Source organism: Convolutriloba macropyga, chromosome 10 (genome assembly GCF_964194025.1).
Source record: "Convolutriloba macropyga chromosome 10, txConMacr16.3, whole genome shotgun sequence".
NCBI lineage: Eukaryota > Metazoa > Xenacoelomorpha > Acoela > Convolutidae > Convolutriloba > Convolutriloba macropyga.
Genome location: NC_134477.1, coordinates 48222961 through 48224805, shown reverse-complemented (window position 1 = coordinate 48224805; position 1845 = coordinate 48222961). Strand labels below are relative to the sequence as shown.

The 1845-nt window shown below is 34.1% G+C and overlaps 1 protein-coding gene across 1 annotated transcript in view; it reads left to right on the top strand.

Annotated features, from left to right (window-relative positions):
* The window catches only part of LOC142348051 (adipolin-like), a 5989-nt gene extending 5276 nt beyond the window's left edge, over positions 1–713 (top strand). Inside the window, 1 exon segment of the mRNA XM_075399218.1 lies at positions 382–713. Within this exon segment, the coding sequence (XP_075255333.1) occupies positions 382–480 (99 nt within the window). The 3' untranslated portion in view covers positions 481–713.
* Positions 714–1845: the final 1132 nt, after the last annotated feature.

Below are 1845 nucleotides of genomic sequence, written 5' to 3'. Positions count from 1 at the left end.
GAGATTTTTGCTTGTAATAGATACATAAATCTGGGCTATTTCAGTGACGCGCGACATTATAAGCTAACAACTCATTACGCCGCAAAGCGTACCTTTTTTATTTTGGGGCTTTTTTTTTTTGGGGGGGGGGGGGGGGCATCTCTGTTCATCATAGCGACAAAATCTCGTGGAAAAGAGCGGTACCGTGGAAAATTTCGTGCTGGAGCGGTACCGTGGTGACGGAAAGCATGATTTTCGTGACGAAAATTCAATTTTGTGTGCAAAATTGGAAAACTCTTTCCTAGCTACTGTCATTGTTGACAAAAGTACAGTCTTTACTTACAACTCTAATCTTTGGCTTCGTAATGGAAGGCAACCGTAACATTAATTTGTGTGTTTTAGGTCGGACAACCCCTTGCAATCGAAGTTGAAAATGAATCGAAAGCCAAAATGATCGTGGGCGAAGAAAGTGAATTCTCAGCTCATCTCATTGGAACGTAACTTTGAACACTGACGTCATCTATCTCTATCTGTTCACAAATCTCACCTGAAAAGATATTGTGGATTACTGTGATGTAAATCATGAGATCCAATTTGTTGTTATTGTTAGATTAATAGATGTTATTCATGTTTTGAACTTCTCTGGCATTTATGATGTGTTTATCATTGTCATTTTCATTGATTGACTCCAAATCATGCTTCCTTTTATCTCTCCAATTCAGATGTCATTTCAATGCTTTTTCAAAAATAAATATATTGAAATCGCAGCATTTAAATTAAGATGTTCGAAGAGTTGGCATGGGTTTTTAAAAAAAAAACACAGAACTTTCAATTTTTCACTATATGGGTTGAAATTTCTTTGAATATATACAAGCATCGTATATGACTATTAAGAAATTATGTTTTCGTTCCGACCCCACTTGTGGGGGAGGAATATATACTCAAATGGGTTTTTTTGTTCAGACAATTTTGGCTGATCGATATATTCATCGAAGAGAATTGTGAGTGGTATCATTAAAAAGCTCGTCCAGCGTAGAATTCGAAACTAAAAAGATTTTTTGAATATCGTTTTATAGGAGATATCGAGGATTGAAGTTTTGTGTGAACACGGGATATTTGGCATGATTTTGTTCACTTTGAGTGTAATGTTTCAACAAATTAAAATCTTTTTTTGTGAAAATTTTAATTCAAAATTACATTACACGCAACAAAAAATGCATTAATTGTTCTAATAAAAAGGCGATAAAAAGCCTAGTTCTGGTCTCATAGGGAAGTTTGCTTATCTAGGTTCCGTTAGTGGCAAACCTAATTTAAAGTCAAATGAAGCCCAATGAACAAAATATTCTTCTTCAAGGAATCGCTCGCGTTCTTTTTGGCTTCGACTCTGAGTTTTCGTAATTTTGAATAAAATTTTGAAGTACTTGTTGAGGTTTTACTAAATTTTTAAAGTTCTATGGCAAAATCTCGTTGACTAAAAGTGCAATAGGTTTTGTATTGAGCTTTAAGTGAACCTATCTAAAGCTTTCAGTGGTCAGCTAATGACTGTTAAGACTTGAGAATTGATTTTTCGGGAATTTTTTTTCTAAATTTAAAATAAACCAATTATTAACTTATTTTCGTGAAATGTAAGTCAGTCTCAGTAATGTAGGGATCCCCTGTTTTTCTACTGCAACCAACACTAACCTGGTCAGCAGTTTTGATCTTCTCAATATTTGTTATATGACTTCAATGCCACAAGATTTCAAAAAATAAAACAATTTTGGATATTTTCTTATTATTGGTTCCTCGTGAAACCTTATCACACTATGCTGACAACTGATAATTCCCTTTGGCTTAGAGAAAACCTTTCTTCATAATTTTTCGATT